This window comes from Verticillium alfalfae, genomic scaffold (assembly GCF_000150825.1).
Source record: "Verticillium alfalfae VaMs.102 supercont1.19 genomic scaffold, whole genome shotgun sequence".
NCBI classification, from domain to species: domain Eukaryota; kingdom Fungi; phylum Ascomycota; class Sordariomycetes; order Glomerellales; family Plectosphaerellaceae; genus Verticillium; species Verticillium alfalfae.
Window position 1 is genome coordinate 141,655 of NW_003315020.1, and position 12,488 is coordinate 154,142.

A 12,488-nucleotide genomic window follows, 5' to 3' on the forward strand; every position below is an offset into this window, starting at 1 on the left:
CTCAGAAGCCACTGTCCAGTGCCTCCTTGCCTCCTTGCAATGAAATCGCTCTGCTTAGGGCCATAATCAATCATAGTGAGCCAATCGATGATGGCCTTGCACTCCTTGTCTGCATGCCAACCCTGCTGTTCTCTTCTTGCCTCTCTGACTTCCTTGTGGATGCTTACACCGATTGCAAGGGCATCCATATCCATCAATGTGTTCAAGGTTTGACATTGTCGATGAAGGTTTTGGACCGCTTCTTTAGTCTTCTTCGCTAGGAATGCTCCTTTCATCCTTTTCCAGCCAATTCGATGACCCTGGACTCGCTTCTGCAAGTCCTCGAGGAGGATCTCTAGCTCTTTCTTGCATGCTGATACCAGCATGCTGGTGTCTGTGACCGGCACGGTATCTCCAAGCTGCGAAAGGAGCGTGGAATGCCGACCGTGGAAGACATCCTTAAAGTCATCGTTGAGAAGCATATTCATATTCGTCTCGGAAAGCACCGTTTTCAGAGCCCCAACCGCAACCAGGAGGGACTTGGTATCAGCTGGGGCGTGTTTCCAGTCCAGCCCGAAATTGGCGACGGTCGAGATGATCTGGCCGGCCACGACAACAACACCGATAATTCCGAAAGGGGTCAAGCATTTCAAAATGAGCTGAGAATATTGCGAAGATCTTGCAAGAGTATCAATGAATGCGCCGAAGAAGTGGGGGAGGTTCGAAGACGGACGGCAGGCAGCAGCTCGGACTAGTCTTCCCGCCTGCTGCGGAGCGCAGCAAGAGACAGCTGCGAACCAATCAAAAGCGCAGTCTACTGGAGGCCTCTGGTACAATGAACCCGTGCCCTCCAGGATCACTTATCTGTCGTCCATATGGTAGCGCTGCAACGAGTTATGCGTGCTTTGCGGTGGTCGTTCTGCGATGTTATACCAGACATAATGCAATGCTGTAACGAAGTACTCTCCTCTCCCTCATACTGTAAAACTATCGATATGGTGTTATGGTTACTAAATCTCAAACCCCTAACCGCTTCGATCACCTGACTTCTTGCCTACGCCTGCCTGAGAAGGTCACGACAGCCAGCACACGCAACAATCTTGCAGCCAGGGCAACGAAAAGTGTAATAAGGCATATGACGGCGGCATGACCCACAAGCTCTTTGATGGAATTTGCGATTCCACCACCTCATATGTTGACATGAGGAAGGCGTTTTGTAATGCCGATGTTGGCCTCCTTCGTTCTGAGACGTGGTTGTCGACTGTGTCTTTGCTGACCTTTTGGACTCCTCACGTGCTGTGCTCTTCCGCAGCTCCGCCTCTTGCTTCTGTGCCTCCCGCTGCTTCGGCTCTCGCTGCCATGTTTCTCTTCGCCGCTGCTGCTCGGCCAAATGCACACAGGTCTTGATCTCTTTGAGCACGGGCCATACAAGCCGAAATATGAGTCTAATACTGCCCAGGGCCCAGATCTGGACACTTCACAGAAACGATTAGGTCAGCCAGTTGTGTGGGTCGAGCTAGCTTCCACCAAACCTGACCGAGAGCAAGCGGGATCAAGACTAGGCAAGGGAGTTGGCAGATACGCCACAGCGTCAACATCAGTACAGTATGGGCCGTGTTGGTGTGCTCACATCTGATCAATCTGAAGGCTGGGCACCATGGTCTATTCCTGCGCCCAAGGCTTAGAAGAACGCACGATGTATCTTCGTCAAAGCTTCGGCACCAAGATCAAAATGCACAACACCATCCTGGGGCTCATGATTCAGCTGACCCCAGTCTCTGTTGTTGTTGGTCGTACGAAGTGTGCCCAAAGTAGTCCTCCACCATCCTGCTCTACAAAGTTCCTTGCTGTCCTGCCTGTCATTGGATACGAGCATGAGCTAGCGGAAGCCACGCATCAAGCTACAACCAAAGCGATGTAATGACGTCAAGTAGACGTCGTCTGCTTCCCGTGTGAACTCAAGCTACTTAAGTATACCCCTCTTCCCTCCTGATGCGAAACTCTTGGCTTCTTTTAATACCCAGGTGCTCTTGATCATGGATTCTTCCCTATTCTGCTGTGGCGCTATCCAACCATATCGACCACAGGCCCTCGACCATGAGTCGAAATTCTCAGGCTTCCTCGCCTGGGCCAATGAACAGAAAGATGACATTCGCAGAGAAGAAGCCTGCCCGGAAACTTCACATTCCATCCAACTGGTCCGCCAGATCAACTACGGTCCGCTAGAATCCCTTCGTTACTTTGCTCGCTCGGTTCCAATAGGGAATATGCGGAGATACAAGAAGAGCAGCTTCTACAAGCGAACTTTGAGAAGGTCAATTCGTACGTCACGATGTCATGCCCCAAACCGTCCGCAGCTGGAAACTTACATCAGGTTTCAAGATACAAAAATTTCAGATGTGGCATTCACGACAAGTTTTACGAGCTGAACCTCTACCAAAAATCTCCTATCAACTCTCACCATTGGCGAGCCACCCTCGCCAGACCCTCGAGGGACATCGACCTCCATCTGAGATTTCCAAAAGAGCAGCCGGTCGTCAGTCCTTCTACGGGGGGCTTTCCACGTCCAACTTTGCCACCACCCGCAACATTCAGGTTGGGCCAAGTTGTTGCAGAGTCTTCGTCAAGTGCAAGGGGGTCTTCGGGTGGAGGCGATGGACAACCTGGGTTAGGTGTATCTTCACCTACAAAGACCGACGATTCACCAATGAATCAGATCCTTGCTGCCCTTCATTCGCGTCAGCGAAAGCCTGGCGGCAAAGGCAAAGTCATTGGAGTCCTCGCTTTCGACACGCTTCAGACAACAATTCTACCCGTAGACATAGATGTCCGTGTAGACTTGGACGAGTTGTGGAGAGAATGTCTTGTAGGGCCTGAAATATTAGGATTTCTCCTTGACTGCAATACGGCTGACAACCCAGTGTCTGGTGATCAAAAAAACGGGCTGCAGGACGTGGCTATGGCAGCTCTTGACGAAGTCTCTCAGAGAGGGTTCAGCATGCCAACCGGTCGAGACTGTCTGGTCGAGGTTCTTTATGTAATGCTTCAAAGGAAGAGTGATGTTGAGTCTTACAGACAACTAATCCTTCAGGGTCTGGAAGTTGCTGATGGCTCAGGGCCGGAGAGTGCGAGAGGCGATCTGGAAAGCGACGACAAAGCACATTGGTGGAGCTATGACAGCGATGAAGATCGTTACGACTATGACGGCTCTGAGCATGACTCCGTCAAAGACTTCACGGCGTGTGACAAGGAGTGTGGATACTGCGGTCATTGCGATTATAAGTTAGTACAACTGGGGTTTCTGTAAGCCTGCAGTTGAGCAACTGGAGCAAACATCCGCCTTACTGTCGCAGAGTTCCAGTCGTGACTCTTCGTCTATTCTGAACCAGCTCGCAATACTGTGCAAGGCGTCGAGATAGAATACAAGCCGCAGAAATGCCTCCATGTAATTAGAACAGAGAGAAAGACTGTGAGTACAGTAACTCCAGGTTAGTACCTTCCCATTCTTCTTAATAGCACAAACGCGTCACGGCATTAGACACCTGTAGTGGCCACCTGTTCCTGTGGGCAACCCAAGCCGAATGGTGCACAGGTCGACTGGAGCCGAGGGAGCTGGAGTCGCATGGCCGTTGTCGGAATTCTACAAGAGGGGCCTCCGTCTTGAGCAGCACATTGGGCTGCCTTGGACGATCTCGAAGTACTTCGAAAACGCCAAAACTGCCCTCATCAAGGCGTTACACCGCGTTCAATTCGGGTCCAATGTACGGTACGTCCCGAATCGTACCTCTACTTTGAGATTCTCCCCTGCGCAGTACCAGATTGAAGCCAGAAACTGCTTTGCCTAGCACTGGTTCTGGGTTCTGGGCTAAGCAGCGTGCGCCCAGATCTTGTTGGATGGGTTTGTTGGAGACCTACGCCTCATGGTGGTGGCTCAATCACCCAACGACACCCACCTTAGGCGACCCAAGATCACCCGCCACCAGCCATCACACATCTATCAGCAACGGCCGCAAGAGTAGAGCACACGAACAAGAGCGTAAAATGGCCGGTTCTTAATCTGATCATGTCCACCTGAATCAGAGAACAAACCTCAGTGGCGAATTGCTCTCTGTCGCTAGAATGAGTGCATCGCGCCTCGGTCATTCCGGGATTCAATTGGTCAACGGTTTCACATGTTGGCCGTACACAGGCCGAAATGACAGCTCAGGGCCTTGAAGACCTTGATCCAGCAGTCCACCGTCTCTTGTCACAGAGTTATGTAGTGATGTTAATTTGCGGAGCGGGAGCTTTGCGCAACGCTGTTGAATTCCTGACGATCGTTAGCCCGTATATAGCAATCGTAACACGGAAAGACTTGCGTTCAGTAAGGCGGACAGCCTAAAAACTGGTTCTCGACCACTGACGTCTTCAAATCTACCACGAACGGGTGCAGAATTGGACTAGAGAGTGCATCTCGTAGAGCCCTGTCGCTGTTGGAGTAATGAGCGAATAGCCCCGTAGTACACCAATGTCGTTCTCGAAGTCTCTAGTGTGTCAACATCGTCGGTATCGGCGTCTGCGTCTTCACCGCTTCGCCGGTTACCTACTTCCTCTCCGCTCTCAGCGTCATCGTAGGCGTGCAGCACACTCTCCGGTATGTTCTGAGCTTGAAAGAAGCTCATCGAAGACAGTAATTTGGCTGCCTGGGGGCGCTCGCCCCTGATCTGCTCGAACGTCACCTGCGACGTTACGACCACAGAATTAGATACGCCATCGCGGCGTCCGAGGTCCCTTTCATCACTGCGGAGTAGGCCGTCTCTGCGCCTTTAGTTCTTGAGGAACTCAATCAAGTACGACGCAGGAGTACCTCGCGGACTGCGCCTGTTGATGTAGGCTGATGCTTGATTGACGCTAGTGGGATATGGTTGAGGGCAAACGAGGTCAATCGCAGGCGCTTCGTCCACTTCTTTGTCAAGCTCCTTTTGCAGAACTTGTAGCGCCTGCTTCTCCTCATGACTGGTATGCGCAGTATTGTCCTACCGCTACCGGCGAGCTTCTCTATAGCGTCTAGACTGCGTAACGTGAATAAGATTTCGCCGCCAGCCGTCTTGGGCAGGTGTGAAGCCAGTGGTTCATGCGCGCCGTCTTCACTGCCCTCTTTCGCAAAAAACACACCAACATCAACCGCGCTATCGACGATCATGAAGCATGAGCTGACATCCTTCCAGCGCCAGCACATTGACCTTGAGGTCGTGCCGGCGAGGCAGCGCCAGAAGGTCTGCGAGGGCGCGGTAGGACTCTTCAAACGTCTCTTCACTGTTTCTACTCGCGATCAGAACACAGGTGTCATTGGGGTCTTTTCTCAATGTAGTTCAAGCTCACGATGTCTGACATTGGGCCTAGTAGAAGATGACTAGGAGTTTGTGGCGAAGAAGAAACGGGGGCAATATATCAGAGCGTTGCCATCATCATTCGCCTGCTATTTGAAGAAGAATCAAATCTGTCAAGGGAGACTGTTGCCAGTGGTAGTATGGTGGGGTGACGCTCATGGGGTTCATGATGGGCGATTGAATGGGCCACTGTCGTGGTAGGTTCGGCACCACCAATGACAGGGGGCTAAAAAGAATACGCTATACCTAAAAGAAAACTAGCACACGTGATGCGTGACAACCCCGCTCAACAGGTTGTCCCACAGGGCATCTTTGACAAGATTCACTTGTCTTCTTGCCCACGAAACCGATTCCTCAGGCTTCCTTCCATGATGAGCCAACCACCGAATGTCCCAAAACACCGAACCCGCCACGACTCTCTGCCGACCCAGTCTTATCTCCTGACGACTCTGTGAGCTCACCTGCCAGCGAATCCACCCTCAACCGCGAGCCGGCACCAGAATTAATGCTCGACCAACGCCCTGAAACAGGCCATGGCGCTTGCGTATCCGCCCCTGTGACAGATCCCGGGGCCGACGAGGATGCGCCTCGCTACGAAGTTACGGAGTTTACCTTTAGTGATCACAATACGGACTCTGAATTTGTTGTCATGTGCAATGGCAGCCGGCTCGTCATTCGCCTACTCGAGGACCACTTTTCAGACTCATCTCAGTTGAAAGAACAATACCTCTTTTTCCTCAAGGTGGCAGAGGAAGGCGAACTGGATGGCCAGACAGTCGACGACTTTCAAGACTGGGTAATAGAACCATTCCTACCTGTGCTTCGGAGCCTGTCAGGACAAGACGCGGGTGCCTTTGTCGAACCAACCCTTCATGATTTCTTCTTCGCGGAGACGTTGGTCTACACTTTGGTGATAGCGGCGGGTGAGCTATCTCCAAGCCTATGCGAGACGACCAAGGCCGACAAACAGCGGATTGGACTTGGTATCGCCCTGTCAGCTGATCTGTGTTCAGCATGGCAATGTTTTCAGCCATCAGATCTTGCGATCTGCGCCGAAAACCCCGACGAAGCGCTCGCTAGGCTGCCCAAGAAAGTCAAACAGGTTGGGGGCCTAACGTTATTCTTCCTCAAGTTACTCAGACCCGGAGACCAGCACTCCGCGAAACGCGAGCTGACCACCTACCGAAAGATTAGCGAGGCAGTGCTCGACCCGGAGACGCGAATTTCGCGCCTTCATGGTTTGGTGCGAGACGAAAGAGGTGTGGTTTTCGGGCTTCTGCTCACGTATATCAACTGCAGAGCCAGGACGTTAGCTTGCGCCGTGAAGCCACATATACCTATCGCTTTGAGGCACAAATGGAAGAACCAGGTCTGCTCGACCGTCGAAGTCTTGCACAAGGCTGGTGTCATTTGGGGTGATGTTAAGGCAGACAACGTCTTAATCGACGAGTATGATGACGCATGGGTCATCGATTTTGGTGGTGGGTATACTGAGGGATGGGTAAAGAAACAGTCTGCTGGGACCTTGACTGGCGATGCAGAGGGCCTGGCCAACATCCTGAAGTTCATTGGCGATTAGGATCTTGTTCGTGAGAGATTGGCGGCTATCGGGTGTTGAAACAACATGAACACGAGACCCTGGTCGTCATCCCTATTGCCACGGGCAGATGTGACAACTCAGGAAGAACAGCGCTTGCTTAGCGAATCAAACGACATAGAATGCCAACAGCAATTCAAATTAGATATGAAGCTTCCACATCGTGCACAGGAGCGCGCGCCTGCACGGTCGTGTGCTCATATTAGACCAATAAGCAGAATGGCTGATACGATTATGTCGAGTGCTTTGGCTCCGACACTTCGGGTTGGCAGCCCAAATTAAACGAGGTCGTTTTTCTCGGTCTCCAAGACTTCCAGAGTTGAAACGTGAGGGTCAGACTGCAGCTACGGGCGCTTACCGTAGGGTTCATTCTGGGAGGAAGGTCGCTTCACTTGGAAGACTATAAGTACTGCCTTAACACCGCAGGTTCGACGTCAGAAACTCCAACATAACCCACCGTGTCAATTCTTAAGCTTTTCCAAATTGCTCCCTTTTGTCCCTAAAAGAAAACCGTCAAGTCATTCGGACGTCCAAGTCATGTGTTGGCGAACCTACCGCCGCTTCCGATGCGGCCACAAGAGATACGCAGCCCCTGATTATTGCCCCGATGCGACTTATAATCGGCGTACCGCCAAGTACTCCATGTGTTCAGGAGCTAGATCTATCACTGCCGTCGCCGACGAGAGCCTCTGCGACAAGCCAGAGTGTTATCTCAGAGATTTGAGAAGGAATGGCTGGACTTGCTGCCAATGCGGCGAGCAAGGGAACAGAATGGATGGCTGCATAGGCCCCCCTGAAGGTGGATCGGACTGTCCTCATGTTCTCTGCCTTCAGTGCACTTATTCGCAGAATTGGTAAGTGGCTGTACCACCAATATGACCACTTCCTTGGGATATTATCTGACATAGCATCCTGCAGACCTCGTCATCTCGCCCTTCTTAAATCAGGAGCTTGGGACGGCAGCGACAGCGGCGCCGGGGAAACAGTTGACTCGCACGATATCCTTCACACGATGTTCTTCGCTGGAAATAAGAGATGGAGAGGGAGGGAACATCCAAGCAATCCCTATTGTTGTGCTCCACGTTATGCTGGATTATTAATGTCTCTGGACGCTGACCAGGCATTGCTGCGGATCGATCAAAGAGTGGTCACATCCTAATCGGAATTCCATTTAGCAATCAATCAAGCCACACATCACTGACTACTGCTGCTATTATCGTCGTCTTCATCATGGTACCTCAGGTTGCGAGCTGGATAGACTCTGCATATAGACCCACGAAATTTCAATATGCAGAGTTTTGTTCTCGATCGAAGGTCGGATGGTTGGACAACAACTCGACGCTCGAAGCCTTGCAAGAACAGATGAAAGAGCACAATGGGCTCCTCAAGACCGCCCTTGAGGCGGGGCAGGCGCAGATGGCCATTTGCGAGTCCATGCACGAAGACAACCGTCTGCTCAATCAAGAGCTACGAGCAGTCAGCGACGAGCTGCGAAGAGTCAAGGACGAGTTTGGCGCGGTCAAGAAGGAGATTGGCGCGATCAAAGACGAGATCGGCACGATCAAAGCCGAACTGCGAACGACCGAGGCGCAAGGGGTGGTAGAGGTCCAAAAGATGCAGGAGAGACTCGACGCCGTCATGGCGGTCGTCTCGGGACAGAGCAGCCCGAACCCATCGTACGCGGACATCGCCAGGACCCCACCGACGAGCCAGCCCAGCAACGTACGAACCGTCACCTCGATGAACACGACGCCTTCGACCTTCACCGACAGACTCTTCTGCACGATCGACGCATCCCGCGTGGAGGAGACGGACAAGAACAAAGTGAACGCTGGCACTGTCAGGACGGCGGTGGAAAAGGAAATAAGGACAAAGAAAGGGGACTGCAGTTGGAGGTGCAAGGCGGTGACGGTGGATCCGAAGAATGTGAGCAGGGTCAAGATTGTCTGGCAAGGCGGGCCACGACGTTCTGGGTGAACCTGAACACACTCCCGGACAACCATCCTCTGGCAGCCACGGAGAGGCGGATGACGAAGCGGTTCACGTCACCTTTACAGCGACACGCCGCGTCACACGAGGGAGTACCGATCGACAATCTGGAAGTCATCTGCCCATTCGCGCTCGGTCCGTGGCAAGAACGAGTGGAGAGAATCCAGGACGAGGACGCAGCAGAAGCCCTCGAAAGGGGCGGGGGGAGAGGTCGCACCGTCATCGTTACGAGCACGTCAATCAGGGGCGAAATGGTCGGCATCCGGCGGAGTTCTCCGGCCCTCGAGGACCGCCCAGCTCATGGTGGCGGCCACGCTGGGCACACGGGATGAGCAAAACCCATTCACGGCCGAGCTTGCAGCCATGAGCAGAGCGCTGGACGCGCTGCCGTTACAGCTCCAATACGGCAACATCACGATACTCACCAGGAACAAGGCAGCAACGCAAGCGGTCAGCCGACCACACCACCAGTCGGGACAGGAAGACATACGGCGCATCTATGCCACCATCGGCAAGCTACGTAGCAGGGGAAACAGCGTCTCGATCCGCTGGATTCCCACTGGGACCGAAGGAGACCTCACGCGAACAGCGAAGGGAGCAGCCAAACGAAGCGCGAACCCGCAGAAGCTGCCGGTGAGAAGTCCGTACCGGGCGGCATCAACCACGCTCGCGGCAGCGAGAAAGGACCAAGCAGACTGCCAGACCCTACCAGACGAAGTGGGCAAATACTCCAAGAGAATCGGCACGGCACTACCGGGAAAGCACACGCGTAGGATATACGATGCGCTGACGGCAGCCCAAGCGAGAGTGCTCGCACAACTACGAACGGGGATGATACGACTGAACGGTTACCTGTGGAGGATTGGCGCAGCACCCTCTAACAAATGCCCTTGCGGACAGGCCGTAGAAACAGCAGACCATTTTCTCTTCCGATGCACGAGATGGACCTCGCAACGGGTAGAGATGCAGCAAGAGACTGGCGCGAGAACAGGCAGTCTGTCCTTCCACCTGGGAGGGAAGGCACGGACGGATGCGGACGATTGGACACCTGACATGGCAGCAGTGCAGGCGACCATCAAACACGCCATAGCAACAGCACGGCTTGATGAAGGACGGCAGACGACTTAACCCACCCACAACCGCACTCACCCTCTCTCATACTAACCCATCCACCTCGTGCCACGACAGCAGGTTCGCGCCAGCGGCTGAAGATAGGAAGCTGGGCACCTGGAGAAGACGCCTTCACGGACAACTTGCTACTAACCCCACGAGAACTTGGCGACAAGAGACCATGCACAAGGAGGAAAAGAAGCAGGAAATTATGTAACGGCTGGACGAGTAGCGAAAGATGCGTGACGGAAGGGAGTATGTATTTAAGCAGCAGTTGCCCATGACTCTAACGGGCGTAATACATCCATCCATCCACCATAGGCCACTATCAGGACCCGGTACGTGAGGGTATTGGTACAGTAACCTACGAGACCCCAGCGAAGAAATGGAAACGCACAAGGCAAAGATGGAAGGAAGACTGTATGGGCTTTTGAGATCTTGAGGCATCTCGAAGGAAGAGATCATGTACAAAGCAGATAGTGCTTTATTGGCCCACTGGCCACCAGGCGTAATAAATTTGTGTTTGTGTGTGTGTGTGCACTGATCCAAGGAGTCCCGTCATCAACGAGTCCATGCTACTTTGCCATCAGAGCCATTGCCATGTGGGATTATCCATCGTGGTTGAATCCAAGGTCGAGTATCCAGTGTCCTACAGAGGAACCGATTAGCTCTGATTCCAAGTTCAGGCATATGAAAATATTTTTACCTCCGCCCCATCTGCTGATTCGCACGCAAGCCTCCTGCACTTCCGGCACCGAAGCAACGAATTGATTCAACAAGCGGCATGCTTCCTCGGGGCTCAAAAGAGACAAGAGTGGGATGTGCTGCGGAGTGGTGATGCGGTTTCTTTCATCGGTAGCGCGTACGACGGCCGCGTCAAGCTCATCAAAATGGTGGGCAAGCTTGCTCGTGTCGATTTCAGGCGCGGTCAAGTGAAGGAAACCCGCTAGATCAACAACTTCGATCTCAGATGGCTGGATATCAGAGCCTCGCCGGGTTTCTGGGTCGACTGGGATAGCCTTCTTAGAGCGTATAAATGCATACTTGAATTGCAAGTGTGTTGTTTGTGTTGTCACACCATTGGCGTCGTGAGTGTCCTTTGACTCGGAAACAACCGCCGTCCAGGCACGAGGGGTCAGGTCGCGCAGCTTAGAATACAAACCTCCAAAGCCGCTCGAGTGGCATGCCGCCTTGGCGATTTTGTAGGTCTCAGCCGGGAGTGGTGCAATCTCCACTGAATCACTGCCAAGGGCCGGTGGGCTGCATGAGAAGCAGTGGGCGACGGCCAAACCTGTCCCATTGCGAATAGGCCAGCTTTGAACTTCTGTCATGAGGTATTGGAAAAGGCCAGTGGCAACTTTGACTGGGGTTAAAGCAGCATCTCCGAGGCAGAAGGACTCCAAAGCCCCGCCGAGCGACTTCAGCATGTCGCCGTCTTTCCCTTCGTGGGCCACGAGAAGTTGCACCAGTGGATATGGTTCCAAGGTCACCGGGTTATCCCGACATGGTCGCCAAATATTCTGGCGAATACCGTTAGCATAGAGGCCAGAGAGTGTGAGCTTCTTGATGGCCAGGGGATGTGTTGACTTGGAAAGAGCCTCAAACAACTGGTTGCTGCTCTGTTCGTCTTTGCGGTCTGGTCGGTCCAGGACCTGTAGCGCGTGGAGGCTATCAAGAGATGAGAGAGCCTCGACGAGTTCTGCGGGCGAAACATGACGTTGTATCGTGAGGATGATCCCTGTGGCGCTTTTCAGTGCGTCTGACGTAAGGGCGACCTTGATTGCTTCGGCCGTGAGATTCACATAGGAGTTCCACTCCAGCAGGTCTTCACCAGCGTAGGCCAGCTGGAGTAAATGGCTCGAAGTCTGTGCTGGGCCGACCTGTTTCGAGTGGCAGAGGAGGTGTTCCCTCAGCACTTTCTGAAAGCCCGGCAGGTCTCGGACTTCGTCAAGGATGGAGGGTTCAAAATCGTCTTCGGTCGCGAGGAGGCGACTGAACAGTTGAGCGGCAGCCAGATCTCTGAGAGAATGGGTCGGGCCTAGAGTCTGGGGTTGAGTGTGCGGTCCGGTGTTGATTGTGTCTGCCACGGGGCGATCCGCGTCCCATTCACCCCATGGCCAGGTTTCTGGAGAGGGTTAGTGGGAAGGTATGGTAGTCGAGGATGCAGACTTTAGGCTCTGGGAATCAATATACCGGAAAGTGCTTTGGTTTCGACGAGAGGCGACTTTTCGAGCCCCTCAATGATGGCAATGTTGTTCTGCACCATCTCACTGGTCACATCGTAGTACCCTTTGAGGTATTCTCGCCCCGTTAAGGGAGTGTTATCACGAGAGGCCCCCGTGAAAATGTTGAGATGCACGTGGAATCATTGAAAAATAACGGAATTATGCGAGGGTACCTTGGTCACCGTCAGTATTCCGAATCAGAAGTGAGGGAATAGAGAT

General features: G+C 53.1%; 8 protein-coding genes across 8 annotated transcripts in view; 6 read left to right on the forward strand and 2 right to left on the reverse strand.

The window, feature by feature from the left end:
* VDBG_10131 (ankyrin repeat protein) overlaps positions 1 to 1,638 on the reverse strand; it is a gene marked incomplete at both ends in the record, with an annotated part of 3,538 nt that extends 1,900 nt beyond the window's left edge. Inside the window, 4 exons of the mRNA XM_002999626.1 lie at positions 168 to 769; positions 913 to 966; positions 1,135 to 1,454; positions 1,610 to 1,638. Coding sequence (XP_002999672.1) covers positions 168 to 769; positions 913 to 966; positions 1,135 to 1,454; positions 1,610 to 1,638 — 1,005 coding nt within the window. The remainder of the gene's footprint in view (positions 1 to 167; positions 770 to 912; positions 967 to 1,134; positions 1,455 to 1,609) is intronic.
* A 346-nt stretch (positions 1,639 to 1,984) lies between these two features.
* Positions 1,985 to 2,881, forward strand: VDBG_10132 (conserved hypothetical protein; the record flags this gene model as incomplete). Its single annotated transcript, XM_002999627.1, has 2 exons — positions 1,985 to 2,301; positions 2,362 to 2,881. The coding sequence occupies one exon, from the start codon at positions 2,377 to 2,379 to the stop codon at positions 2,854 to 2,856; it is 480 nt and encodes a 159-aa protein (XP_002999673.1).
* Positions 2,882 to 3,019: 138 nt separating this feature from the next.
* VDBG_10133 (hypothetical protein) lies at positions 3,020 to 3,513 on the forward strand (the record flags this gene model as incomplete). The annotated part of the gene is made up of 2 exons (XM_002999628.1): positions 3,020 to 3,261; positions 3,341 to 3,513. The coding sequence occupies 2 exons, from the start codon at positions 3,020 to 3,022 to the stop codon at positions 3,396 to 3,398; spliced, it is 300 nt and encodes a 99-aa protein (XP_002999674.1).
* Positions 3,514 to 5,684: 2,171 nt separating this feature from the next.
* VDBG_10134 (conserved hypothetical protein) lies at positions 5,685 to 7,102 on the forward strand (the record flags this gene model as incomplete). The annotated part of the gene is made up of 1 exon (XM_002999629.1): positions 5,685 to 7,102. The coding sequence occupies one exon, from the start codon at positions 5,854 to 5,856 to the stop codon at positions 6,925 to 6,927; it is 1,074 nt and encodes a 357-aa protein (XP_002999675.1).
* A 279-nt stretch (positions 7,103 to 7,381) lies between these two features.
* Positions 7,382 to 8,148, forward strand: VDBG_10135 (hypothetical protein; the record flags this gene model as incomplete). Its single annotated transcript, XM_002999630.1, has 2 exons — positions 7,382 to 7,799; positions 7,864 to 8,148. Coding segments are annotated over 2 exons (318 nt in total).
* A 159-nt stretch (positions 8,149 to 8,307) lies between these two features.
* Positions 8,308 to 8,922, forward strand: VDBG_10136 (conserved hypothetical protein; the record flags this gene model as incomplete). Its single annotated transcript, XM_002999631.1, has 1 exon — positions 8,308 to 8,922. The coding sequence occupies one exon, from the start codon at positions 8,308 to 8,310 to the stop codon at positions 8,920 to 8,922; it is 615 nt and encodes a 204-aa protein (XP_002999677.1).
* Positions 8,923 to 9,297: 375 nt separating this feature from the next.
* Positions 9,298 to 9,769, forward strand: VDBG_10137 (conserved hypothetical protein; the record flags this gene model as incomplete). The annotated part of the gene is made up of 2 exons (XM_002999632.1): positions 9,298 to 9,703; positions 9,741 to 9,769. The coding sequence occupies 2 exons, from the start codon at positions 9,298 to 9,300 to the stop codon at positions 9,767 to 9,769; spliced, it is 435 nt and encodes a 144-aa protein (XP_002999678.1).
* Positions 9,770 to 10,652: 883 nt separating this feature from the next.
* VDBG_10138 (predicted protein) overlaps positions 10,653 to 12,488 on the reverse strand; it is a gene marked incomplete at both ends in the record, with an annotated part of 3,135 nt that continues 1,299 nt past the window's right edge. Inside the window, one exon of the mRNA XM_002999633.1 lies at positions 10,653 to 12,169. Within this exon, the coding sequence (XP_002999679.1) occupies positions 10,653 to 12,169 (1,517 nt within the window). The remainder of the gene's footprint in view (positions 12,170 to 12,488) is intronic.